Source organism: Eleutherodactylus coqui, chromosome 5 (assembly GCF_035609145.1).
Source record: "Eleutherodactylus coqui strain aEleCoq1 chromosome 5, aEleCoq1.hap1, whole genome shotgun sequence".
NCBI classification, from domain to species: Eukaryota; Metazoa; Chordata; class Amphibia; order Anura; family Eleutherodactylidae; genus Eleutherodactylus; species Eleutherodactylus coqui.
In genome coordinates this window covers 130,488,191-130,515,235 of record NC_089841.1, presented here as the reverse complement: position 1 = coordinate 130,515,235, position 27,045 = coordinate 130,488,191, and the positions used below count along the sequence as shown (strand labels likewise).

Below are 27,045 nucleotides of genomic sequence, written 5' to 3'. Positions count from 1 at the left end.
CTGTACACAGGACCTTTGGAGCTCAGCCAGAGTGACCATTGGGATCTTGGTTACCTCTATTACTAAAGCCTTTCTTCCTATATTAGTATGGTGGGTTGGTGAGCACTGAGAAGAGTCCTGGTTGTGCCAAACTTCTTCCATCCAAGAATTATTGAGGTGACTGTGATTTTGGGAACTTTCAGTGCAGCAGAAAAATTTGCAGCCCTTTCCAGATTTATATGTCCACACAATCCTGTCTCTGAGTTCTACAAGCCATTCCTTCCTCCTCATGGCTTGGTTTTGGCTCTGATATGCATTGTGAGCTGTGAGGCCCTATATGGACAGGAGTGAGTCTTTTAAAATTATGACCAATCAGCTGAATTTATCATAGGTGAATTTCAATCAAGGTGTAGAAACCTCTCAAAGATGAGAAAAGGGAGGGCCCCATAGCTAAATGGGAAGTGTCATATCAAAGGGTATGCATACTTATGTCAATGCAAAATGCTAGTTTTTCATTTTTTTTAAATGTACTAAGATTTCTAACATGTTGTTTCCCATTTGTCATTATGGGATATTAAGTGCAGAATGATGGGGGAAAACCAGATTTTTTTTTTTAATTTGCTCATGTCCACAGCATAACAAAATGTAAAAAAGGGAAAGTGTCTGAAGACTCACCAAGTGTAACTAGAGAGACTGGGAATATGTAATGAGAATGAGACTTGATTCTACAAGAGCCAACAAACAGACAGTGTCACGGCATAGTAAAGCCAGAATTGCCAATGTATTTGAAACTGTGTTACAACATTCTGAACTGTGTGCGCTAAGTTAAAGTGACTCGCTAATTCAGCTGCCAAGTAAAGACCGCTATTGCTTATTGCTCAATTCTCTCAATTCTCCTGAATGTAGGAATAACCTCACACACACCCATAGAAAACCACAGCAAATGCAAGAAGAACATATAAACTCCATGAAAATGCTTTCCCTGGCTAGAATTTTAACCCCTTAATGATCGCCCATGCACCTTTTGACAGCATTCATTAGGGGCTTTATTCTTATACATACACCTTTTTACATTGCTGCATCAGAGGAAACTCTGATCCCTGCTGTGCAACCCTTTACAATGCAACTGTAGGTTGACAAAGCAAGGGTCTCCCTCTGTAACCCATGGGTTCTGATTGGTTGCTATGGCACCTGGAGGCCTGTAGAAGTTCTCCAGGTTTCTAGATACGAAGAACAATGCAAAACTGTAAAATTTATTTTCCCTAGTGGAACAAAAGTGAAAAGTAAAAAAAATACAAATAGTCAAAACACCACCTTTCCCCCATTAGTGTGTAAAAATAACACCAAAGCAAAAGAAAACACCACAAATAAGGTATTTCTGCATCTGGAATGACCGACAAAAAAAGTTAGTACATTAGTGAACCAGCACTGTGCAAGCAGCGAAAAAGAAGCGAAAAAGAATACAAAAAAAATGTAGAAAATAGTTCATTTTGCCTATTCACCTTACAAAAAACAGCATAGGAAGCAATCAAAAAAAGCCTTAAGGATCAAAAAATGGTACCATTAAAAAGTACAACTCATCCTGCAAAAAAAAAACCTTCATAGAGCTCTGTCGGTGGAAAAATAAAAATGTTATGGCTTTTGGGATGCAGCAACCCAAAACTACATTAAAGGGGTTGTCCCGCGCCGAAACGGTTTTTTTTTTTCAATAGCCCCCCCGTTCGGCGCGAGACAAACCCGATGCAGGGGTTTAAAAAAAAAAACGGATAGTGCTTACCTGAATCCCCGCGCTCCGGTGACTTCTTACTTACCTTGCGAAGATGGCCGCCGGGATCTTCTGTGCGGTCCATTGCCGATTCCAGCCTCCTGATTGGCTAGAATCGGCACACGTGATGGGGCGGAGCTACGAGGAGCCGCTCTCCGGCACGAGCGGCCCCATTCAGAAGAAAGAAGACCGGACTGCGCAAGCGCGTCTAATCGGGCGATTAGACGCTGAAAATTAGACGGCACCATGGAGACGGGGACGCCAGCAACGGAACAGGTAAGTGAATAACTTCTGTATGGCTCATAATTAATGCACAATGTACATTACAAAGTGCATTAATATGGCCATACAGAAATGTATACCCCAACTTTGTTTCGCGGGACAACCCCTTTAAGTTTTCTAGTGTTCCAAAATTGAAAAACATTAAAAAAAAGCTGTATACTTTATGTATCATTGGAATTGTGCTGACCTAGAGAATGTTATCTCATTATTTGTTCTGTATGCCTAATGCTGTAAAAATGGAGTCCAAAAAACAATGGCAGAATTCCTTTTTCTTTCAGATCCCCCTAAAAAAATTAATAAAATTAATACAATACATTATATGCACCCCAAAAGGATGGCATTAAAAAAGTCAACTCAGCTCACAAAAAACAAGCCCTCACACGGCTATGTCAATTGAAAAATTAATAAGTCATGGATCTTGGAATGCAAAATGAAAAAAAAAAACTGAAAAATTAGTTGGTCATGAGGGCATAAAATGGGCCGGTCGCTAAACTAGAAGCTGAATGCTGTAAGGCGACAGTGCTAAGTATCAAACCACTGTGGAAAATACTATAATGCACAATATACGTTATTTTATTTTTTATTTTGGGTGACCGATGTCACTGTATGGCATCTGTTACAAGCATATATTTAATGTATGTTTTTGGAGCTTTTTCTGACATATCTGTCAAATCAAGGCTTAAACATAATTCTAACAGAGCCTTATTGGCAGAAGAAAAGTTGTTATCAATGAACTCATATTTGCTGTTATGCACACCCTAAATACTTTTTCATTGTTTTAATATTTCAGTATAATATGTAACACTTTTCTCCTGATTTAGATACTGATGAATGTTCTATTGGCAATCCCTGTGGGAATGGAACCTGTACTAATGCCATTGGTACTTTTGAGTGCTCCTGTGATGATGGATTTGAACCGGGCCCGATGATGAGCTGTGAAGGTAAAGCATTACTTCAGCTCAGTTGGTAAGGGTAATTGGCCCTGAAAAGTAAAAAATAACAATGCAAAAGCATATTTATTAGTTTCATGGTTTCATTTCCGGATTGGGACTTTACCTAAGCAATCCCAAGTCCAGAGTCTATGGTGTTTCATACGCTGGTCTTAATATTATCCCCGTCAATGCACGATGCGCCTGATACATGAGGAGGCACATGCCTCTTCATGAATTAGATGCATCTCAGGCACTCCTTGTGCCTACTCAGAAACCAGCTAGGAGGTGGAGTAGATTTCTGGTATAATTTATGCTGTATTGTAAGTTATATACACCCTATCGGACAAGCCAAACCTCCTGTTCTGGAAAGTAGTGTGAAGCGCCGTATACAACAAAACATTAAGATTGGGGTGTCATCACAGCGTCAGCCTTGGTTCAACTGATCCTCACACCAGTGCATGCTCACTGACATTTTTGCACTGGACGTCAACTGGGACACTTCTCTGCTGGTTTATGGACCGATTAGTTAACTGGGAGGTAGGCATCCCAGCCAGCCCATCAACTTTAGTTTGTGTATATGTATTTTGGGTCCTTCTCACTGAGTATGTCCATTATACTCTTTGTATGAAGGGGCTTCTGGTCATGTCAGTGGCTCCAGGTCCTGACTTGCATCTCAGTTAAGTGGTGTTTGTACATCTTATTCCCTGTACTCTTGTGATTTATTATACATTGAATGTCCTTTAACCTTTGCCACTATTCCTCGTTACCATCTAGGGAAAGTCAGGGTTGCCCCCATCAGGGAGAGTGCTCTGCTAGTAGGTAGGGTTTGCTTTTATCTTAGGGGTTAGCGTTAGTTTCCCCATCTTCCTTGTTTTGTGTTTGCTTTTTACATTTTTGTGTTATCTGCGTTTATTCTATGTGTAGATATTCAATCTTTTATAATGCAACCAATATGCCAAGGTCAGACATGAAAACAATTGGAAAAACTTGCCAATCCTCTGGAGGATTGCTACTTCCCAGAAGTAATGGGAGGCCTTTTTGAAAATAAAATGCCTCACATCTACATGTAAATCGTATGTCGGTGTAGCGATATCGCGCTCGACCATGTGTAGGTAGCCTTAGGTTTTACTAAAATCCAGTGACTGCTGTGATTTTTTTTTTAGAAGTTCTGACTATACATGATTGATCATGTATTTGACTGGTCTTTTTTTCCTCCAGATCTCAATGAATGTGCATTAAACCCTCTGATCTGTGCATTCAGATGTATGAACACTTATGGTTCATATGAATGTACATGTCCTGTTGGATATGTTCTAAGGGAAGATCAGAAGATGTGTAAAGGTCAGTCACCTATTCACTTGTGGTTGAGTGAAAACAAAAGAAAAAGCTGCTTCTACAAATGTTGCCTGTCTTGTACTGTCTTATAGATCTCAATGAGTGCTTGGAAGGGTTCCATGATTGTGAATCCAGGGGCATGCTGTGTAAAAACCTCATTGGGACATTTATGTGTATTTGTCCTCCTGGAATGACTCGAAGACCAGATGGAGAAGGTTGCATAGGTAAGGAATGTCTACCTTGTAGTGGGATACAGATTTTATTGAGTACTTGGAAAGACTCCATGACTGTGAACCTAAAGGCAGGCTGCTTAAAAATCTCATTGGAACATTTATGTGTACTTTTCCTCCTGGAATGACTTAAGGCTTAACAGAAAATTCTCCTTAGGCACAGTTTGTCTATTCCATTTTTGGTGGCTGTTTACATTAAACTCTTCACCCTATTGAGCTACATGAATCATGCATAGTCCTTCAGCTCTATTTTTAAAATCCTCTATAGATACATTTCCAAAGCAAAGATAGAAGATGAATGACTGTCTAGTGCTTGCTCCACTATTTGAGAAACCATACATGATTCAATATTAGGAGAAGGTTCCCTCTTTTGTGCCTTAAATAGAAACGTTGTCAAATGGTTTAAGCCTGGAACTAAACCAGCCAAGGCCACTGTCAATGATGATTCATCCCAGGTCTGAAATCTTAACTGTAAGCTATTATATTTTGTCATGTGCATGGCGAGGAATTAGAAACAACTGGAAAATCAGCATTAGTTGACCTCTTTGATATAAATAAGCATCAGAGTAAGGAATTCTATAAACTTACAGATACATGAAACATGCATGGTGTGGATTTGTCCATTTAGAAGTAGCACTTTTGGTATGGGTGACCTAGAGCAATGAAATGATAATTCTCAATACACTAACTTCACTTTATTTATATATTTTCTTCTGCCCTGTTAAAGATGAAAATGAATGTCGCGCAAAACCGGGTATCTGTGAAAATGGCCGTTGTATCAATTCCATTGGAAGCTATCGATGTGATTGCAACGAAGGATTCCAGCCATCTCTTACAGGAAACGAATGCCTTGGTATAACAACAAATGCTGAACTCATACTACTTAGTAACTATGAATAAAATAGCGCAAAGTCCTCTGTATTTAAATTATGCATGCATACAAGGCTCTTGTGTTAGTTGGAAAGTTCATAGAATATAAATAGGCATAGCAACCATTCTATGATCTTCAATTTACTTCAATGGTCTTCAATTTACTTCTTTTATAAAAACTTTCAAGACCTTACGTGAACATAGATGCTATTAATTACATTGTAGTCCAAGATTCCATATGACAGAATGCTCCACGTGGAGGGGTAATGGAGGCAGAGATAGACAGCGTGACCAAATAGATGGTCATGTTTCATCTTTCTCTGTGTTTATTGCTTCTCCACCTTGATTGTACTATCATATAGAATCACAGGGATTATACACAATTTTGTGTTTGATTGTGTTGAAATTTAGGCTAAAAGAAGCAAATTGAAAATCACAGAATTGTTTCTATGTTTATTTCTATTCTATGAAGTCACGCTATTTATTTTGCTGCTGAAATAATAAATCATACCAGTATTTCCTATTTGGGCTACAAAATGGCCAAAAAATATTGGCCAAGAATGGATCCATACATTAAAACACAAATAACCTCCATTATGAAGGATTTTTAATTTTTTTCTATATCTTAAAGGGGTTGTCCCGCGCCGAAACAGGTTTTTTTTTTTTTCAACAGCCCCCCCGTTCGGCGCGAGACAAACCCGATGCAGGGGTTTACACAAAAAACCGCACAGCGCTTATCTGAATCCCCGCGCTCCGGTGACTTCTTACTTACCCGGTGAAGATGGCCGCCGGGATCTTCTCCCTCGGTGGACCGCAGGGCTTCTGTGTGGTCCATTGCCGATTCCAGCCTCCTGATTGGCTGGAATCGGCACGTGACGGGGCGGAGCTACACGGAGCCGCTCTCCGGCACGAGCGGCCCCATTGAGAAAAGAAGAAGACCGGACTGCGCAAGCGCGTCTAATCGGGCGATAAGACGCTGAAAATTAGACGGCACCATGGAGACGAGGACGCTAGCAACGGAACAGGTAAGTGAATAACTTCTGTATGGCTCATAATTAATGCACGATGTACATTACAAAGTGCATTAATATGGCCATACAGAAGTGTATAACCCCACTTGCTTTCGCGGGACAACCCCTTTAAGCTTTTTAAAACGGAGAATACATCTGACATCCTTGCCTTCCCTTTCCCATTGTAGAACTGTCCTGGGTATAGAGTGGTCAAACAAAAAATTCTGTATTATTCAGAAGTGACAGAAATAGGACTCCTTGGTAGACAGCTATAATTTACTATTCAGAAAAACAACAACAACCATAGCAGTTTTACTTGGAAACCAATCAGACTAACAATCTATTGTCTAAATAATGTTTTTAAGATGATGAAACAGGAATATTGTGGTAAAGAAATGGGACAAAGAATTTTCAACTTCATTTCTGAGTATTATGTTTTAAACTGTAATATACACATCTACTATATCTTATTTACCAATATGCGAGATGTTATACAGTGCTAGACTTGCTTCTTTGGGTCAACTACGGGGCATTTTTATGAGGATACACTCTTCACGCATAGAAAACATATACAAATCCACTATTAAGAATGATCTTAGATTCATGGACACTGCCCACAGACACATTCACAGCACCGGGAGCAGAAGCGAAGAATAGGATGTTATGGGGAAATGGAAGTGAATATAAGGCTTTTTTTGTGACTCAACCAAAAAGATCTAGACACTAGTGGCAAGCTCGAAATTTAACACCAAAAAGAAAATTTCATTAATTTCCCTTGTGGCAGTTGCACATTTATTAGTGTTTTTAAAATATCAACATCCTCATATATGTATGTTATCCTTTGCACATGCTACATAGTTTGTAAGTGAGCACTATGAGACTAACATGATATGTTGTGTTCCTAATTGCCTTCAGATACACGCCAGGGTTTCTGCTTCTCTGAAGTTCTACAAACAATGTGTCAGATGTCATCCAGTAGTCGCAATCACGTCACTAAATCCGAATGTTGCTGCAATGCAGGTAGAGGCTGGGGAAACCAATGTGAGCTCTGCCCTCTACCAGGAACAACTCAATATAAGAAGCTCTGCCCACACGGTCCTGGGTACACAACTGATGGAAAAGGTAAATGTATACATGTACATGAAAGGCAAACTTTTTTTTTCGGCTGACCATCAGAAAACTGGGTAAGTAATTAAGGGTGGCTTCACACGAGCGTGTGTTTGTGCGTACATAGGTGTGTACCTATGTGCGCACCCCTGTACGCACAAAAACATGCGAGTATGCAGGTGAGCGCATTGCCTTCAATGGAGCCGCGGCTGCTGCCGGCGGCTCCATTGCAGGCAATGGTCTGCCAGCACCCCTTAATTGTTTTTCAGGGAAGAGCTTTAAATATAAGCTCTTACCTGAAAAACAACCATTTTAGTGTAAAAAAAATTAAAAAATTATATATACACTACCGTTCAAAAGTTTGGGGTCACCCAAACAATTTTGTGTTTTCCATGAAAAGTCACACTTATTTACCACCATGCATTGTGAAATGAATAGAAAATAGAGTCAAGACATTGACAAGGTTAGAAATAATGATTTGTATTTGAAATAACATTGTTTTTACATCAAACTTTGCTTTCGTCAAAGAATCCTCCTTTTGCAGCAATTACAGCATTGCACACCTTTGACATTCTAGCTGTTAATTTGTTGAGGTAAGCTTGAGAAATTGCACCCCACGCTTCTAGAAGCATCTCCCACAAGTTGGATTGGTTGGATGGGCACTTCTGGCGTACCATACGGTCAAGCTGCTCCCACAACAGCTCAATGGGGTACAGATCTGGTGACTGCGCTGGCCACTCCATTACCGATAGAATACCAGCTGCCTGCTTCTGCTGTAAATAGTTCTTGCACAATTTGGAGGTGTGTTTAGGGTCATTGTCCTGTTGTAGGATGAAATTGGTTCCAATCAAGCGCTGTCCACTGGGTATGGCATGGCATTGCAAAATGGAGTGATAGCCTTCCTTATTCAGAATCCCTTTTACCCTGTACAAATCTCCCACCTTACCAGCACCAAAGCAACCCCAGACCATCACATTACCTCCACCATGCTTAACAGATGGCGTCAGGCATTCTTCCAGCATCTTTTCATTTGTTCTGCGTCTCACAAACGTTCTTCTTTGTGATCCAAACACCTCAAACTTGGATTCATCCATCCACAACACTTTTTTCCAGTCTTCCTCTGTCCAATGTCTGTGTTCTTTTGCCCATCTTAATCTTTTTCTTTTATTGGCCAGTCTCAGATATGGCTTTTTCTTTGCCACTCTGCCCTGAAGCCCAAAATCCCGCAGCCGCCTCTTCACTGTAGATGTTGACACTGGTGTTTTGCGGGTACTATTTAATGAAGATGCCAGTTGGGTACCTGTGAGGCGTCTGTTTCTCAAACTAGAGACTCTAATGTGCTTATCTTCTTGCTTAGTTGTGCAACGCGGCCTCCCACTTCTTTTTCTACTCTGGTTAGAGCCTGTTTGTGCTGTCCTCTGAAGGGAGTAGTACACACCGTTGTAGGAAATCTTCAATTTCTTAGCAATTTCTCGCATGGAATAGCCTTCATTTCTAAGAACAAGAATAGACTGTCGAATTTCAGATGAAAGTTCTCTTTTTCTGGCCATTTTGAGCGTTTAATTGTCCCCACAAATGTGATGCTCCAGAAACTCAATCTGCTCACAGGAAGGTCAGTTTTGTAGCTTCTGTAAGGAGCTAGGCTGTTTTCAGATGTGTGAACATGATTGCACAAGGGTTTTCTAATCATCAATTAGCCTTCTGAGCCAATGAGCAAACACATTGTACCATTAGAACACTGGAGTGATAGTTGCTGGAAATGGGCCTCTATACACCTTTGTAGATATTGCACAAAAAACCAGACATTTGCAGCTAGAATAGTCATTTACCACATTAGCAATGTATAGAGTGCATTTGTTTAAACTTAGGACTAGTTTAAAGTTATCTTCATTGAAAAGTACAGTGCTTTTCCTTCAAAAATAAGGACATTTCAATGTGACCCCAAACTTTTGAACGGTAGTGTATACTTACCTGTCCGCCGCTGCCGTGTCCCCCGCAGCCATGAAGAACACATCTGCCACATGCAACAGATGTTTTCTTCATCCCCGCGGGGAATAAAGAATTCCTTGCTGCAGCATAACACAAAAGTCAGTTCAGAGGCACATTTCATGAGTGAGTGCGGTGCAGGCTGCAAGTGGTCATTTAACCACTCCCTTATATTCATTACTGGGTGAGCTAATTAAGAAGTTTATAATGACATAATTTTTTGTAGCTGAAGAGAGAAACCTCTGACATTTAATAAACATATGGAGTACACTACATTTCATTTTCCTTACTACAGTTCAAAGAAATAACACGTTTTTGGAAAAATTAGATCTTAGGGCCAACAAAAATGAATCAATAATGTATCACAGAACAGGTTAAATCTAGAACAAATTGCCACATACTGTAGAACATCTTCAAAAAGCATTATGTTTGATGTCAATAATTAAGACATATATAATCCCAATACATCACTAAAGTACAGCTAAACAGGTTTTCCCTTGATCTGGGGTCCAATGTCCCCCACCCTCTATACTGTGGATTTACTGTACCCCCACAGTGAGGAGGAGACTAAATGCAGTGCTCGGGTACCTCTGCAGTCCCATTCACTTTCAATGGGGCTACAGAGATACTTGAGCAGCACCCACTCCAGTATTTCCGTTAGCCCCATTGAAATGAGTGAAGCGCTGATCACACATGCTCGGTTAGCACTTCCTTCATGCTGATGTCAGTGCGGCAGGAGAAGCAAAACCGGCTGTGGCAGGCAAAACGGGACATAGCAGTGAGATCCCCACCAACCAAAGGTTATACCCTATCATGTGGATAGGGAATAACTTTTAACCTTGGTACAACCCCTTTACATTACAAAAGAATAAGCAGTAGCTTAACGAAGTTACTTGCTTCCAGGTCAACTAACTGCACATGTAAAATGCTGTTTCTCTGATGTAGCTTTGCAATATGTATGTTGTCATTTGTTAATTATAATACAGATCTGAATAAGCACGATAAACGTAATCTACTGAATGCAGAGTCACTCATATAATTTAATCTATTTGTACAGATATTGACGAATGTAAAGTGATGCCAAACCTCTGTCGCAATGGGCAGTGTGTCAACAATATTGGCTCTTTTAAGTGCTTTTGTAATTTTGGCTACACGACTGACATCGGGGGCACAGCATGTGTTGGTAAGACACCCATGTGAAATTGGAAATAATGTCCTAATTAAAATATTACAATGCAGTAACATTTCCACTATCATATGCAGTATCCTGGTATTTAAAGGGCATTAGCACTTTCATTTCAGAGCACTCCTGCTCCGTCAGCCGTTTTCAGCTCCTTCGAGCAGCTGAAGACAGCGCCATATACCACTCTACAGATGCTATATGAGGCTATATGAGTGTGTCTTCAGCTATTGGAAAGAGTCGAAAACAGCCAACAGAGCTGGCACAATCTGAATTGAAAGTGCAAGTACTTTTTAAGGAATATTCTGGGTAACAGATACATTGGGTTATACCTTGTTCAGGGCCTGTGGGGATGGTGCCGTGAGTCAAGGATTAAGTCATACCCAACTATCTTGAGCTCTGCATAAGGGACCTTTCATATGGGCCGTAATAGGCCACCCAATGCCCTGCAAACTGTAGCAAATCCCACACAAGAATCCACAGGCTACCTGCAGATTTTGATGCAGAATTGAAAATGGCTTAAAACCTGCCTGCAATTCCACATCAAAATCTTCAGTTCGATTTTTGAGTAGAGGTCCACAGCTGCGGATTTGACTGCTTCCTGCGGTGTAATTCCATCCAGCTTGAAAGGTTCCTTAGGGAGAGCACTATATCAGGTTTGTTTAATCAGCTGTTTAATTATCCTATTGATGACAAAGTAATCAATTCATACATACTTTATAATATTTATTCCAAAATAATACATACTTTCCACTTCCCTTTGTAAATTATTTTTGGTAAAACGAGTATTTAGCTGCATTCTTAAAATTAGAGCTGAATAGTTACAACTAAAGGTTCATTCGCATATTTACAGTCCCGTCCGCACAGTTCTTTTTTGCCTGAGCCAGACACAACTGATAAAGTTCCTCTCGCTGATAAAATGTTGCAGCATTTGTTTATCCGGTATGATGAGACGTGTTATGTGACTGCTGATGCCACTGGACACAAATAGGAAACTATGTGATCAGTTTTGTCTTCTGTTTCCCTCAAGCATTTTTGTAAAATGTCTGAGGAAAAAAAATGAAAGAAGGGACATATTGGGGCAGAGTTATGAAAATGATCTAAACTGTCTTTGTTTCCTGAGAGTTGTTTTATTTTACCCTTTTGTCGACAAAGTACAGACCATGAGGAACATCCTAATAACCCATGCCCCCAATCATCTATAAGGCCCTAGTCCCTATATAGCTCGCTAATTACTGTAAGTCATGTTATATATCAAAATAAATAATAGACAATAGCAGACAAAGATATAGAATCTACTTAAAGACTTCTCTACTTGATTGAAAAAATTACTTTAAACTTGAAAATGGTCATTTTTGTTCCATTTTTTGAACACTAGAAATCCCATAATTCTAGAACAGAACAATTACAATGGGGTGCAAGTGAGACTTGCAAAAACAAATGAGCCTTTTTAAACACAGAAATCTGGCATAAATGTGTTTATGAATTCTTTCCTATGTGTATATAAAAGGTAAAAAAGGGCAAATTTGTTACAAAAAACTATCCCTTTAATAGCCTTAAAAATAAATGAGTTACAGTATGTTTGTTTCACCAGCACAAGCAGAAAAATTGCTGGTCATTAGGTGCCAAAATTATATATTTCCATACTTTAATGTTTCTACATGTATTTCCTTATCGTATTTACTGTTTTATAGATCTGGATGAATGCTCACAGTCCCCCAAGCCGTGTAATTTCATCTGTAAGAACACAGAAGGCAGCTACCAGTGTTCATGTCCCCGAGGTTATATTCTGTTAGAAGATGGAAAAACATGTAAAGGTTAGTGCAAAAGTTACCAGGGGCATAGGCGTACCAGTAGGGGGTGCCGGGGTCGCAACGGCGACCCGGTCCTTGTGCTTTAGGGGGCCCAGAGGCCGCCCTCCAGCATATATAGGTTACTTTCACTTTGTACTGTCGGCAGCCGCTTGCTAAGTTAGTGCGGTCCAGCCGACAGCACAAGCCAGGAGGAGAGTAGGTGAAGGGAGGGGTGGGACTTGGAGAGAGGACAGAGGAAGAGGAGGGAGGTGGGGGAAGGAGCAAAGAGGACTTACCGGCACACAGGCACAGCTGAGCAAGGCATCGAGTGGCCCAGGGATGATGTCATCTCCCTGCTGACACTGCGTACACCTGCTCTCCTGAGCAGAGAAGTAGTCCGGACACCAAAGTATGTATCTATCTATCTATCTGTCTGTCTTTCTATGTGTCTGTCTAACTATCTTGCCTAGTCTTATATCTATCTATCTATCTATCTATCTATCTATCTATCTATCTATCTATCTATCTATCTATCTATCTCCATATCTATCTAATCTATCTATCTCCTAATCTATCTCTCTTTATCTCTCTCTCTATCTCTCTTTATCTCTCTCTATCTCTCTATCTCCATATCTCTCTATCTATCTATCTCCATATCTATCTAATCTATCTATCTCCATATCTATCTAATCTATCTATCTAATCTATCTCTCTCTCTATCTCTCTCTCTTTATCTCTCTCTATCTCCATATCTATCTATCTCCATATCTCTCTATCTATCTATCTATCTATCTATCTATCTATCTATCTATCTCTAAATCGCTCTCCTATCTATGTATCTATCCATCCCTCTCTCTTGGGCCTCATGCCCACTTGCACACACGGATTTCACTGCTGAATCCCGCAGTGAAATCCGTGCATGCCCGCGGACATGGAGAGGGAAAATACATTATACTTACCTCTGCGGACGCTGTGGGGCTCCTCTCTGTGCTGGCCGGATTTTCTTTCTTCCGGACGGCAGACGTGCTCGGCACGCCGGCAGCGTGCCGCGTGCACGCGCACCAATATTTTTAAAAATCTCCTGTTTTCCCGCGTATCCACGGCACAGTACAAAAACAGCTGCGGCTGTGCTGCGGATACAAACGGCTTCCATAGGCCTCAATGGAAGCCGTGGGAGCCGTCCGTGTGGCAGATCCGCAGGAAAATGGAGCATGCTGCGATTTCTTCCTGTGCATGTGATCCGCAAACTGGGAAGGAATCCCATCTGCATGCTTTTAGCTGCCCTACTGATGCCAATGCATCCCTATGGGCAGTAAGATGCACGGATCTCCCGTGCGGATTTTATAAATAAAATCTGCACGTGGACATTGGCCCTCAGGCATGGATACGGGGCGAGGGGGAAATAGGACCTGGGGGGGCCCGAGCTGAACTTTTGCACCCAGGCCCCTGAGCCTTTAGGTACCCCCCTGGGGTGCCAAATCGATAGGACTAATGATGTAAATATACCAGGTCTCTGGTGGCTCAAGTAATGATGATGTCACATGACATCATAATGTAACATGCCACCCAGGGTTCCCCACATCGAATGCAGCTTCGCCTTGCCCAAAACAACAGCTAAATACCTTCTGGAGCAGGTGGCCCTATGTGTCTGGCACCCTTTAAAGAAACTAAAATTCTATAAACAGTGATGTTTTTGGCTCCCACTTAATATACTATTACGCTGAATAAAAGAGCTCTAGGTCCATGTCTTTAGTCGACAAGAGGAAATCAGAAGGAAATTCAATGTTCAAATGTGTAATGGCGAAACATCTGCTACATTTCAAATCTTGAGCACGATCGCACCTTCTTAATGACTGAAAACTAATTCACCAAGTCATTTCTATTTATTCTAGATCTTGATGAATGTCAAAGCAAGCAGCATAACTGCCAGTTTCTTTGTGTCAACAACATTGGAAGTTTCAGTTGTAAATGTCCTCCAGGCTTTACCCAACATCACACGGCGTGCATCGGTGAGAACTTACTAAGTACAACACTGTACATCTGTGCGAGAAAATACTCATGATTTTATCAGCATTAAAGCCAGATCCTTGATTGAACTTGTCATTATGTCATAAGCACCCATTGCCGCCTGGCTTGCTCAACGTCTTCAGTTTATTATTTTTTACACTATGTTTCCATTTTTCTTGCCTGACCTTGTAAGCTGCCAATTAATTGTTTGAGAACCAGTGAAGTCACTGCTTGATTAATATTCATAATATTCATTCAAGTCAGGATGCATGAATACAGGATTTAACATTTTGGAGGCGTCTAAATTCATCTTCTTTCTTCAAACAAAATCATTTGCTCAAGGACTAGGCCACTGCTGTTAGAATAATTAAAGCCCATAGTTTTAAGCGTTCCCTAAAAATATCTTTTTAGGGTGGATTCAAACGAGCGTGTTTATGTACGTACAATTGTGCGCACAAAAACACGCGCCTATTAGAACCATTGGTTCCCTATGGTGTGTTCACATGTCCGTGTTTTACAGGCGTGCAAACACATGTACTTGCAAAACATAGGATATGCGTGCACCATAAGTCCATGGTGCGTATCAATATTCTCCAGCGGGGAGTCCACGTGTCACTGAACACTGTGACAGCACTGTCACAGTGTTCAGTGACAAGGGGACTCCCCGCGGGAGTAAAGAATCCCCTGCCACAGCTGTGACAGAGGATCGCGATGTTCTCCCATTTCTTTCAATGGGACCGTTGCTTCTGCAGTCCCATTGAAAGCAATGGGCTGCCGGCAAGCACTGAAGGGATATTTAGGGAAGGGCTTTAAATATAAGTCCTTCCATGAAAATCATCCCTAGAATGTGTTAAAAATATATATACTCACCTCTCCTTAGCTGCTGGGGCTCAGGAGCGTCCAGACTGTCTTCTACCTGCACTGCTCTGAATCAGTTTCAGCAGGTGGGGATTTAAAAACACAGGCAGCAGTCAGCCATTCATTGAATGACAGCTGAGTGCTGCCTGTGATTGGTCACAGCACTCAGCCAATCACAGGCAGCACTTGACGATTCATTGAACTCAGCCTCTACATTCCCCATTGGAAACCTGACCCCTTCCTTTTTTCACTGCATCCCCATGTACCCCTTGCACCTCTTACCTGTTTATGCACAAACACTGCTGGTGATTGTCTCACAGCTTTATGTATATATGTATATTACCCCATATTTAATTTCCCCTCCCCTGGGCTTTAAAGAACAAGCTTTTATACTTCTTGTGTTACCCCTAGTTCTTTGTAGTCTGTAAGCTATTGCGAGCAGGCCCCTCACCTCTATTGTACAAGCTGTGCTTTGGTTTATTACTGTATGTTATTACTTATTTGGTGTATTTTTCCCCAAATTTGTAAAGCATTGCAAAATATGTTGGTGCTATATAAAGATTAGCATTATTATTACTGTATATACTCGAGTATAAGCCTAGTTTTTCAGCACATTTTTTTGTGCTGAAAAAGCCCCCCACAGCTTATACTCAAGTCAGGGAAGGTTTTTAAAAAAAGCCCTCTATACTCACCTCCCAGCCGGCATCTGTGTCTCCGGGGGCGGTGCAGCAGGCTGCTTGAATTCTCTCCGCTGTCATCCCCCGCCGTCCTCTTTGCTCAGCTCTGTTATCCCCTGCCGTCAGCGCTGTGTGAGTAAGAGCTGTGATTGGATCGAGCGTCAGCCAATCACAGCCTTTGCTCGATCATTTACAGTCAATCAAGCTGCTTTAGAATTTTCCCCGCTGTCATCTCCCTGCTCGGCTTTCAAATCCCCTGCCCTCAGTGCTGTGTAAGTAAGCGCTATGATTGGATCGAGCGCCAGCTGTGATTGGCTGGTGCTCAATCCAATCACAGCGCTTACTTACACGGCACTGACAGAGCCAAGCAGAGAGGACGGCGGGAGATGAAAGCGGGGATAATTCAAGCAGCTTGTCGCACAGACACAGACCCCGGCTGGGAGGTGAGTATGGAGGTTTTTTTTTTTACCTAGTATATACTCGAGCATGGCTTGGCTTATACTCGAGTCAATAAGTTTTCCCAGCTTTTTGTGGTGAAACTTATTGTCTCGGCTTATACTCGGGTCGGCAAATACTCGAGTATATACGGTATTTGAGAGAGAAATGCTAATACAAGATTTGCTTCAATTCATCTTAGACTCTGCCACTGTCAAAAAAATTGCCAGAGAAAGTCACAGCCACTTCTGAGGCAGTTACATCAACTTTCTAATGTTTTACAAAAAAAGGCCTGGTTAAGACTCCGCAACTTAAAGGCTCAGTCAGACGGGCGTTTTTTACATGTGTACATTTGCGCATGAAAAAAAAATAAAAAAATCACACTTCACGAGTAAAAAAAAACTCGTGACCACGTCCATTGACACCCATATGTTGTATATTTTGTAGGTGCGAATTTTATGCGCATGTAAAAATTGGACATGTGACCGCTACCATTGAAAAACATTGGTTCTATATAGATGCAAATCGCAAATGCAAAAAACATGCAAAGCAAAAAACGCCCATCTGACTGGCCCTAAGAATACAAGTAATTCATTGTTGTTTCCCAGTAATATCTTGTACAGAAATAAGAGGACACTGGTAGAGATTTATCAAAAAGGAGCAAATGTGGTGCTGTTTTCCATTGCAACCAATCAGATTCCAGATCTCATTTTGAAAATAAAAGCAGCAATCTGATTATTGGCTGCCATGGGAAACTACTTCACTTTTCCCCTATATTGTTTCTGTTTAATTTAAGATCTGTTCATACTTGTGAAGGAATCTTCATTAGGAGCATATTCTATCATAGTACAGGACAGCACAGCATACAGAACCATTTGTTCTGGTAAAAGGATGGACACCATGATAGAAACTGGATGGTACCCATTATAGTCAATGAGGTTTGTCAGGCAACATTGGTGTCCATCATATGATGGATCAGGCACTACTGTCATTTTCATCTTTTTCTGTTCCTTTGATAAAAAAGAAAAATGAAATCTTAAGCCCAGATGTGAACATATCCTTAAAGTGGTGGTCTGGTTTGGCCAACCCAATACAGTTAAATAGGCAAGGAGAGGCAGTTATTATCAATGGAAGTAATTGCAGAAAAAAATGAAACTATGCACAGTGCTCATAAAAATTTAAAGGGGGGTTTCCACGCAAATACTGTTGCTTACAATCAGAATTGCTTATTGCTTCAGGATAGGTCATCAATAGTTGATCAGCTGGGTTCCACTGCTCGAGACCCTGGCCAATCAGCTGAACAGGTGCCTACTGTAAGCACTGCTGCATACAGCGTATGGAGCAGAAGCTGCTACTCCAAACCTTGTGTAGCGGCCCGCTGTTGGCGCCCAAACACACAGGGGTATGGAGTAGAAGAAGATGGCTCTGACTCCTGTGTAGTGGTTGGTGCTGGTAATTGCAGGTGAAGCTCTTATTAACATCAATGACGGCTGTGCCTGCAATTACTAGCACTGGTCACTATACAGGGGTCGAAACTAGTTGCTTCTGCTTTGTACCCCTGTGTGCAGCGGGTGCCCAATCAGCTGATCGGGGGTGTTTCGGGCTGCAGACGCCAGCCGATCAACTATTGATAACCTGTTTTGAGTATATGTGATCAATAATATTTGCCTGGAAAACCCCTTTAATGGGCCATCCATGTAATGCACAAATGAGCCATGACTTCTACAGAAACAGCCTAACTATACAGCAATCCCAACCCAAATACCAGGCAGGACTGAGTAAGGGGATCTCTTCCTAATAGGCATATGTAAAGGGGTTGTGTAACACAGTTAATGTGGGGATCAAGAATAAAACGTTTTTGCATTTGTCTTCTGATCCTGTACTTGTGATCTTATGCTCCTTTTAGTACAATGTCAATTCCCCAGCTGCAAAGCCTCAGGTGTAGTAGAAGTGAGTCCCTCAATGAGAACTGCTCAAGAGTTGTTAAAGGGGTTTTCCAGGGAGAATACTATTGATGGCCTATCCTTAGGATAGGTCATCAATAGTTGACCGGCTGGGGTCTGTCGCTCAGGACCCCAACCGATCAGCTGAGCAGGCACATGCTGTTAGTGCTGTAAATACACAGAGGTCTGAGCGGAAGCAGTGGAAGTCTCTGCTCCGACCTCAGTGTAGTGGCCAACGCTTGTAACTGCAGGCACGGCTCTCATTGATAGGTCATCAGTAGTATTCAATCTGGAAAACCCCTTTAACTTGTGCTATCACCTTGCAGAACTTGTTTTGTCTGAACCACAAATTCTAATGGATGGGGTCTTATACATCCTTCCATGCACACTTCTGTTGTGTCTGGTGCCTATGACCCTTAATACACTAAATAGTGTACTCTGCTGTGCTATTCTACCCAATAATAAAAAAAAGAATGAACCAATTATACAATATTTTAACTATTCCAATAAGTGTTTGACAATCTGTTTTACAGATAACAACGAATGTGGTTTACAGTCCACCTTGTGTGGTCCTAAAGGAATATGCCAGAATACCCCTGGCAGCTTCACTTGTGAATGCCAAAGAGGATTTTCCCTGGATTCAACTGGCTTAAATTGTGATGGTCTGTATTGTTTGGGATGTTACATTTTCTTCTTCTCTCATATATAAATGTTACAGTCTCACCTTTAAAAACTCCTTTCTCATGTGGAAAATCTGCAACAAATCTGCCATATCTGAAGTAACAAAACCTACTTTACACAAAGCTGGAATCTTGGCAAATATCATTATTAGTACACTGCATAGTTTCCCTTTTTCTACTACACGTTTGCATATTTCCATGGGCAGAGGTAGGAAAAGCGGGTGAGACATAGGTTTAACATTTAATATGTATCTTTGCACAACTAAGCAATGTCAGACAATGATCTTGTTGTTCTCCTGTGTTTCTACAGATGTTGATGAGTGTGATGGAAATCACAGATGCCAACATGGATGTCAGAATGTAGCTGGCGGGTACCGCTGTAGCTGCCCGCAGGGCTTCGTTCAGCATTACCAGTGGAACCAGTGTGTTGGTAAGAATTCTAACTCAGAACTGCAAGACTACTTTACCAATTGGTTCTAATTGGGTTAAAGTGTCAGGAAAATCATGTATTTTCCTAACGTATCTTTCTGCAACTTTTTCTGCACTCAGTCCTGTAACAAACGTAGTGATCGACATAATAATACAATGGTTATCTGTCCATCTGAAACACAATGTTCCCTATGTATTTTCTCCATCAGACGAGAATGAATGCTCTTCACCAACTACATGTGGCTCTGCTTCATGTTACAATACACTGGGCAGCTATAAATGTGCGTGTCCACCAGGATTCTCATTTGAGCAGTTTTCATCATCTTGTCATGATGTGAATGAATGTACGGCAAGCAATCCTTGTAATTATGGCTGCTCCAATACGGATGGAGGCTATGTCTGTGGATGCCCCCCCGGATACTACAGAGTTGGGCAAGGGTAAGTTGCTGCTCATAATCTTTCTAGGGCTATTACTATTAAAGTATAAGGATCATTCATTTCATAAACACAAACAGGATAAGTGATAAATGTATCGTTACTGGAACCCCAACTGCTGGGATGCCTACCAATCACTAGAATTGGGGTCCCCACTTCCTGTTTGAGATATCTCATTGCAATGGCCATATTTGGACTAGCTGCTTAACTGCTTAAATTCCATGGTTAATTCTGACTGTGAAGGCTAATCAGCTAGCCGAATACAGGGCTCTCCAGCTTCCCCTGCGGAAGGATGGGTTGACATAGCAGCTCAGAGTCTAGTGAAGGTGCTGCCATGTATAGCTTCTGTGGCCAGAATACTCTTGCATACTGTAAAAGTAATCATAATCCAAAAGTGGGCTATTTCTATTGACCTATGAATGGAAGAGTACGATCAGTCATATACTGATTTACGACATTTATGTTGCAGCCATTGTGTATCCAGCTTGGCATTTAACAGAGGCCAGTATTTATCTCCTGCAAGAGAGGAAAGGGAGGACAATGCTTTGTCCCCAGAAACATGCTATGAATGTAAAATAAATGGCTCTCCAAAGAAAAATGGAAGATCGAAAAGAAGTACGAATGACACAGATTCTGTAATGGTAAGTGCAATTGATTATTGATTTTTTTATGCGACCATTCAAAATTAACTTAAGCGGTTGACCACAGGTCTTCCGCTGCGGATATCTGCATGCAGAATCTGACCCGTTCATGTGAGCCTGGCCTTAAAGTCTCCATACACATGAGGTGATCTGTTCTAAATGCATGTGGATCACAGTTAGTTGCCGGGTGGCACCTGAATTTAAATAGCGAAACCAACTTACTATGGTAATGTGTTCCCCTTGTTGAACAACTCTTTTAAAAGCCGATTGCATTGATTGGATTGCATGTGAAGTTAGCCATTTACCAATGACTTATGAAAAATAAAGAATCCTGACAAGGCTAAGCTGATGTGTAGATTTTTGTTGTTGTTGTGGATCCACACCAAAATTCGCAACACATTTTGTGCTGTGAGTTTTATTTTCAGATAGGTTGCTGATCTGCATGGTGAACTACATGTATCAGAAGGTCTGCCACTTTGTATCTACTCTGTGTGGGAGTATACACCAAGCAGCCACCCCCCTCTATATTAAGAGGCAGTGTGAGTGGCTGTCTTATCTGTGTCCCTCACAGGTGTAACCTGCTCCCTCATTTGGTAGCTTGCTACCTGCATGTTGAGAGGATGCAGCAATCTGCCCTTCTTAGTTAGAAAGTATATGGCCATTTTCTGTGATTGTTTTTATGTTTTTATATTTCCCCTTCTGTGACGTATTTATTTTCAGATCTGAATCAAAATCCATGTCAAAATCCACACCACTAAGGCCTCTTGTCCACGGGGAAAATCAGGCCCGCTACGGATTCTTCATGGAGAATCTGCAGCGGGTCGCTCCTGCCCCGCGGACAAGAGGGCTGAAAATAAGAATAAATCAGAATAAACTTACCTCTCGCACGCTCCGGATACTTCCTTCGATGCGGCGTCATCTTCTCTGCGTCGCGGCCGGATCTTCTTTCTTCGGCCCGGTGGATGCGCAGGATGACGTCGGTGACGTGCCCCGCGCATGCGCCATCCCGAAGCAAAATGATCCGGCCGCGACTGAGAGAAGATGACGCGGCGGCGAAGAGAAGAACCGGAGCGGGTCAGTAAAATCTGATTTTTGTCTCCCGCGGATCCGGACGGCTTCCATAGGCTTCAATAGAAGCCCGCGGGAGCCATCCCTGCGGGAGACCCGCATGAAAATGGAGCATGGTCCAGATTTTTTCATGCTCCAATTTTTAAAAATCACTTTTATTGACCATCCATGGGTATTTATCTACCCCGCGGGTGGTCAATGCATCCCTATGGGGTGCGGATCCGCGTGCAGGAGAGGAGTTAAAATCTGCTGCGGATTTTAATTCTTCTTTTGCCCGTGGACATGAGCCCTTAGGCCTTAGTCACACGGGCGTTTTTTCACGCGATTTGCGCATCGCATGACGGATGTGCATGCGCACATCGCGTGACCGGCGCCGAAAAATCGGCCGAAAAATCGCCCGAAAATCTGCTCCTAGCCGCGTTTCATTAGAAACGGGCCGGAGCTGTCCAGCGCATTGCATTCAATGGAGCCGGCAATACAGCCGGCCCTATTGAATGCAAGCGCTGCGGGCGAGTGTGGGATGAATTGTCGGGAAGGGGTTAAATATATAACCCCTTCCCTGCAATGCATCCTGAAAAGTGAAAAAATAAAAAAAATGTATGTACTTACCTGCTCCTGGCAGCTGGAGATCCCCGCGGCCGTCCTGCAGTGGGTGTGAAGGGGGTGTGACTCAGGCTTGCCCCTGATTGGCTCAGCGCTGAGCCAATCAGAGGCAAGTCTCAGTCACACCCATTCATGAATTCATGAATGGGTGTGACTGAGATCAGCCTCTGATTGGCTCAGGCTGAGCCAATCAGGGGCAAGCCTGAGTCACACCCCCTTCACACCCACTGCAGGACGGCCGCGGGGATCTCAGGCTGCCGGGAGCAGGTGAGTACATCCTTTTTTGTTATTTTTTCACTTTTCAGGATGCATTGCAGGGAAGGGGTTATATATTTAACCCCTTCCCGATAATTCATCCCGCGCACGCCGGCAGCCCATTGCTTTCAATGGAGTCGGCTGTATTGCCGGCTCCATTGAATTCAATGGGAAAACATCGTTCTTCTCTGCCACAGCTGGAACAGCTGTGGCAGAGAAGAATGATTTGTCTTCTATATGTTCTCAATGGGGTCGGCGCTGCTGCCGCCGGCCCCATTGAGCGCATATAGAGAAGAGAACAGGAATCGCAGATCGCAGATAGGTGCGATCTGCGATTTCTGTTCTCTAATTTATCGGACGAGCGCATAAAAAGCGCTCATGTGTCTGATACCATTGCAAAGCAATGGTTTTAAAAAATCGCCGGACGCATGCGCATGCGCAAATCGCGGCAATAAACGCCTGTGTGACTGAGCCCTTAGTGTGGATTTCGATGTCTTTTGGCCGCAGATCCACAGCAGATTTCACCCTTTCAATTTAAGGGGTGAATTCTGCTGCAGATGCGTGGCAAAAACTGCTGCAAAATCCGCACCAGATTTTGATGCAGTTTCTGTTGCAGAACTGGTGAAGATTTCCCACTGTGGAAAATCCACACCAATCCCACTACTTGTGAACACACCGAAAATGAAGACATAATGTACCATATTACATCCCAAGGCCAAACATGTGGGACCCAGAATGTACAACTTAAAAACTATTTACATCTAGCATGCCATGTAGACTCAGATGCCGATGTTTCCATGACTAAATGGGGACTTTTCATGACTCATGTCACAATCATTAGGTCTTGTACAAATTACTCACATATCTGCTGTTATTGGATAACATGGTGGTTCCGTTCTGAGATCATGCCTCACATTTTCCATTGTTGGAAAAAAGATCTACAGCTGAAAAATAATTGTGAATGTCTACCATGATAAAATATTAATGTGAATTAAAAAAAAAGAAAACCTACAGATTACTTTGCTGTTATGTAAGTCTTATTTTGGGATTTTACTTTAAACAGAATGAAGATGTAAGTCTGAAAAGTCTCGATATGGAAGAGCCACTGAAGATAATGTTAAACATTTCAGAATTAAACAAGAAGAAACACATACTGGAAATTGTGCCAGCAATTCAGCCTCTTAATAACCATGTGCGCTATGTTATCTCCAAAGGCAATAACTCTGTCTTCCGCATTAATCAGAAAGATGGACTTAGTTACCTCCACATAGCTCAGAACACCATTTTACCAGGAACTTACACACTGGACATAACCAGCATTCCGCTTTACAAGAAAAGTGACTTTACTAAACTGGAAGAGAAACATGATGAAAACTACCTCTTAGGAGAACTTGGGGAAACTCTCAAAATGAGACTACAAATTGATATCTCTTAACCTTAAGCACAAATGCAAACTTCAGCCAGTTTTATCACATCCACCTCTATTTATCTATCTGAGCATGTTCTCTTTTTGAAAGCTTTAAGGAGTCAGTGACCATTCTTAACGGACCACTTTTTTTGTATTGCACCTGCACAATGACTTTTTCAGGACATATCCTATAGAACTGACAATGTTTTACATTATGTTATTATAAGACATGTCATCTATGGTTATATTCATTGAAATATAGCCTCAAATCATTGCATCAGTTAAAATAGCTTCGGCCCAAGGTCTTGTGCCAGTACTACAGAATGAACACAAATATGGGTCCAAAATATAATTTAACATTTCTAATTTTTTATTTCATCAAGTTAAGATTAAAATCTATTTTCTCAAAATCTAGGTTTGGTAAATTGTAATATTAACCCTTTCCAATCCAATTTGTAGCCTAGTTTTCCTAGGGGGCTTACTCTTTTTCTGCCGTTATACAATGGCGCTATCTGCTGGCTAAAGCCAGTACTGCATGAGGTGACACGTTGGATAGGCTCCGACAGCAGAGAGACTGGCAATATACACTAAGAAAACCCTGACGGACGTCTTCCAACATTGGAGCTGTACAGCCTTAAATCATAATGTCGTCAGACAGTGGATTGGAAAGGGTTAAATTGTTTGCAACTAATATTATTACAAAAGAATTGAGCGGACATATTGATTGCATTGATCTTGGTAAATCAGGACGTAATTTATGGGGCACAAAAACTTGGGTCCAGCAGTATATGATGACGTGTTTTTTTTTAAACAAAGGGTATATCCCAATGTTAGTGATGTATAATGGACTCTCTGAGTGATGCAATAAAACCTGACTCAGGGATCTGAAAAAGAAGCTTTCAAATATTCATTATGGATAAAAATGCTTCATTGACACAAACAAAGGCCTAGGCATTTTAACTTCCAATTGGTTTCTAGAATAGATTTTAGGCTCTGTTCACACCACCGTCATGGAATCTGTTCTTGACAGAGTATTGATAGCTAAGGTGGATCTGTTTCCAATAAATCATTATGTATCAAATTGACTTATAGTCACTCTGTAAGGATTCTATTGATGTTCCATTGTATTTGAAGGCAAGAACAGCGCTACGGACAACGCTATTATGAAGGTCTACAGTATGAACAGAGTCCTAACCAACCAATTGAACAAAGATTTCGATATCTTATGCACACTGAGGTTATTATTTTATTAATCATCTGCAACTTTTTGGGGGATATTTTGCTATTGTCCCCGAAATGTTAATGTATATTTATTTGCTGCAGTAATATATGGGATACATAGTGAAAATTAATTTAAACAAGCATGGAGCCTTTGTTGTTTGTTCATCTACCTTGTCATAATTGAGCCATTTTCTACACAGTTATGAACTACTCTAGGTTTTTTACCTTATGATGCTGCATAACAGCAAAAAGGCTATATTCAGTCATATTGAATGTTTGATGGATGTTTTTAACTCTAATGAAAACATATTAAAATACCAAACCATCAAGCACTGGATCTTTTCCGCACTAGCATTGCAACATATGCAGGGCTAGGATACAAGGACAGCAGAGGGAGCAGTGGCCAAGAGGTCTCCAATACAGTAGCCTTCACCAACCAGTCCTCTCTACATACTTCCCAGATACTCCCAGCAAAGACACATTGGAGTTTCAACATCATGGGTACTATATGACATGCCATGCAGTTCTTTTAGTCAATAGCTGCTAGTATATGAGTTACAGGAAGACAGCATAAGTATTTTACTCATGGTCATCCATATTGGGGCTGAACTTAAATAGTTGAAATTGGAGGTTAGTGTGGAGCAGCTGCTATAGAATGATGTAGAGTAGTTGCAAGATATGAGGAGGATCTGGCCCTGAACATATGTGCTACACTTATGTTGTACAGATGTGGTAATTGTTAACTTGGCAGTTAACTCTTTAAATCTGCCATGGCAGCAAACTTCAACTTAAACTTTTCAATGGGTTTTATTGTGTAAAGTGTCAATTTAAAGTTTGCTGAAACTGTATACTTTTTCTACATCTGTACAGTAGTATTCTTCATCTGCTGTAGTAAAATGAAAGCTTCATTCTAACTTTTTGGACATTTCATTCACATATGTACTGTAATTCTAAAGAGGTCTCAAACTATTCTGTACAACATGGTGCTCTATTATCTATTTACTGTACGCATTATAACTGTCACAAGGTTGTATTTTAGAACCAAATGGCATTGGCCAAAATCAGCAGCAGAGAGGGAAATAAGTCCAATTATATGTAAACGTTAAACAATACATTTTTCCACAATTTTGTTGGAATGGGTGATAAAAGAACTATCTTTGATAATATTAGATATTGTTAAAAACTTTCCCTTTTATTTTAAAGGGTATACAGCTATTGTTCTCTTCAGACAACTGGGCCCATAACTGGTAATTTAAAGAACGATATTGCAAATTAGAATGGATTCATTCTCATCTAGATACATTTTATTACACATCTGTATAGACCAAAAATTATTTTAAAAACAATATTTTAATAAGCAAATCAGTGTTTGACAAGTGCTGAGATGTATGGCATTTGATGCATTTTATAGTCCATTCAGTGTGTATCTGGTTGACATCTGTTTTCTTACAATAAACATATTTTGGGGTATGACTTGTGTTTTTTTTTCTTGTCAATAATCGTGTTAGTAATACTGTACAAATTCATGATTACTAAACAGAGTAGTATTGCCTGGTGCCTTCAGGGGACAAAGGGACATGTTCCAAAGTGAGGATTTAAATGTATTCAATGCTTTTAAAATGAGGTCGTTTGGGTGCTACCATTAAAAAAAAAAATCTATAAACAAACAACATTTAACCCCCTCAGGACACGGCCATCTTCCATTTTTTATTTTGGTTTTCTATTCCCTGCTTTCAAAAAAAATCATGACTTTTTTTTATTTTTCTGTCTACATAGTCGTATCAGGGTTTGTTTATTGAGGGACACATTGTATTTTTCAATGTTGTCATTTAATGCACTACATAATGTAATGAAAACCTTGTGGGGTCAACTGAAAAAAACCCAATTGCATCTTTTTGGGGTGTTGTTTTTACTGT

At 41.1% G+C, this 27,045-nt stretch overlaps 1 protein-coding gene across 1 annotated transcript in view; it reads left to right on the top strand.

Annotated features, from left to right (window-relative positions):
• Positions 1-26,599, top strand: part of FBN2 (fibrillin 2) — a 225,764-nt gene extending 199,165 nt beyond the window's left edge. The window contains exons 53-65 of the mRNA XM_066603160.1: positions 2,848-2,967; positions 4,177-4,299; positions 4,386-4,517; positions 5,251-5,376; positions 7,319-7,525; positions 10,554-10,679; positions 12,371-12,493; positions 14,362-14,478; positions 18,923-19,051; positions 19,380-19,499; positions 19,708-19,936; positions 20,403-20,574; positions 23,564-26,599. Of these exons, the coding sequence (XP_066459257.1) occupies positions 2,848-2,967; positions 4,177-4,299; positions 4,386-4,517; positions 5,251-5,376; positions 7,319-7,525; positions 10,554-10,679; positions 12,371-12,493; positions 14,362-14,478; positions 18,923-19,051; positions 19,380-19,499; positions 19,708-19,936; positions 20,403-20,574; positions 23,564-23,935 (2,096 nt within the window). The 3' untranslated portion in view covers positions 23,936-26,599. The remainder of the gene's footprint in view (positions 1-2,847; positions 2,968-4,176; positions 4,300-4,385; positions 4,518-5,250; positions 5,377-7,318; positions 7,526-10,553; positions 10,680-12,370; positions 12,494-14,361; positions 14,479-18,922; positions 19,052-19,379; positions 19,500-19,707; positions 19,937-20,402; positions 20,575-23,563) is intronic.
• Positions 26,600-27,045: the final 446 nt, after the last annotated feature.